This window comes from Ostreococcus tauri (genome assembly GCF_000214015.3).
Source record: "Ostreococcus tauri WGS project CAID00000000 data, contig chromosome 06, whole genome shotgun sequence".
Taxonomy (NCBI): Eukaryota; Viridiplantae; Chlorophyta; class Mamiellophyceae; order Mamiellales; family Bathycoccaceae; genus Ostreococcus; species Ostreococcus tauri.
The window spans coordinates 661,147-661,904 of NC_014431.2; the positions used below are offsets into that span (position 1 = coordinate 661,147).

General features: G+C 70.4%; 1 protein-coding gene across 1 annotated transcript; it reads left to right on the top strand.

Annotated features, from left to right (window-relative positions):
* Window positions 1–225: 225 nt before the first annotated feature.
* OT_ostta06g03860 (DnaJ domain) lies at window positions 226–750 on the top strand (the record flags this gene model as incomplete). The annotated part of the gene is made up of 1 exon (XM_022984092.1): window positions 226–750. The coding sequence occupies one exon, from the start codon at window positions 226–228 to the stop codon at window positions 748–750; it is 525 nt and encodes a 174-aa protein (XP_022839287.1).
* Window positions 751–758: the final 8 nt, after the last annotated feature.

Here is a 758-nt window from a genome sequence, read left to right on the forward strand (position 1 = left end):
GACCGCGGCGCGCGCGCGCGCGGGAAGCCGTCCATGGACGTCCTCCCCGTCGCCTCGGCGCGCGCGTCGGGGCGAACGCGCGACGGACGCGGGCGACGTGAAGGACGAATGATTATGGGTGCCACGTCATCAGATGCATCGAATCGCGACGCGTCGACGGAACGCGCGCGCGCGCGTCGACCGTCTCGCGGGCGCGGAACAAAGGGACGACCCACGCGTGAGCTCATGTCGCCGTACGACGTCCTGGAGGTGTCGCGAGCGGCGACGAAGACGGAGATTAAGATTGCGTTTCGACGACGCGCGAAGGCGACGCACCCGGACGCGGAGCGCGGCGACGCGAGCGGCGACGCGTTTCGCGCGTGCTGCGCCGCCTACGACGCGCTCTCGGATGAGGTTACGCGACGGATGATCGACGATGGCATCGTGCACGCGATCGATGGATTTGAGTTCGTCGAGGGGGCGGTGCGAACGACGCTGCGTCCGGATGTTCGAACGGCGCGCGAGGCGCGGCGCGGAACAAAGGGACGACCCGTCGCCCCGAGCGCGCTCGACGCCAAGATCGCGGCGGCGCCGAGTGATAGAGACGCCCTGCTCAAGCGCTGGTACCTCAAGCGCGCCGCCGCGGCGTGGCGGCGTTGGTGCGAGGCGTGGTACGCGGCGTTACACTTCGGCGCCCCGGTCGCCGTCGCGCTCGCCCTCGCGCGCGCGGCGGAGATCCACGCCGCGCTCGAACACGTCACCACAAAGTGATCGATCCG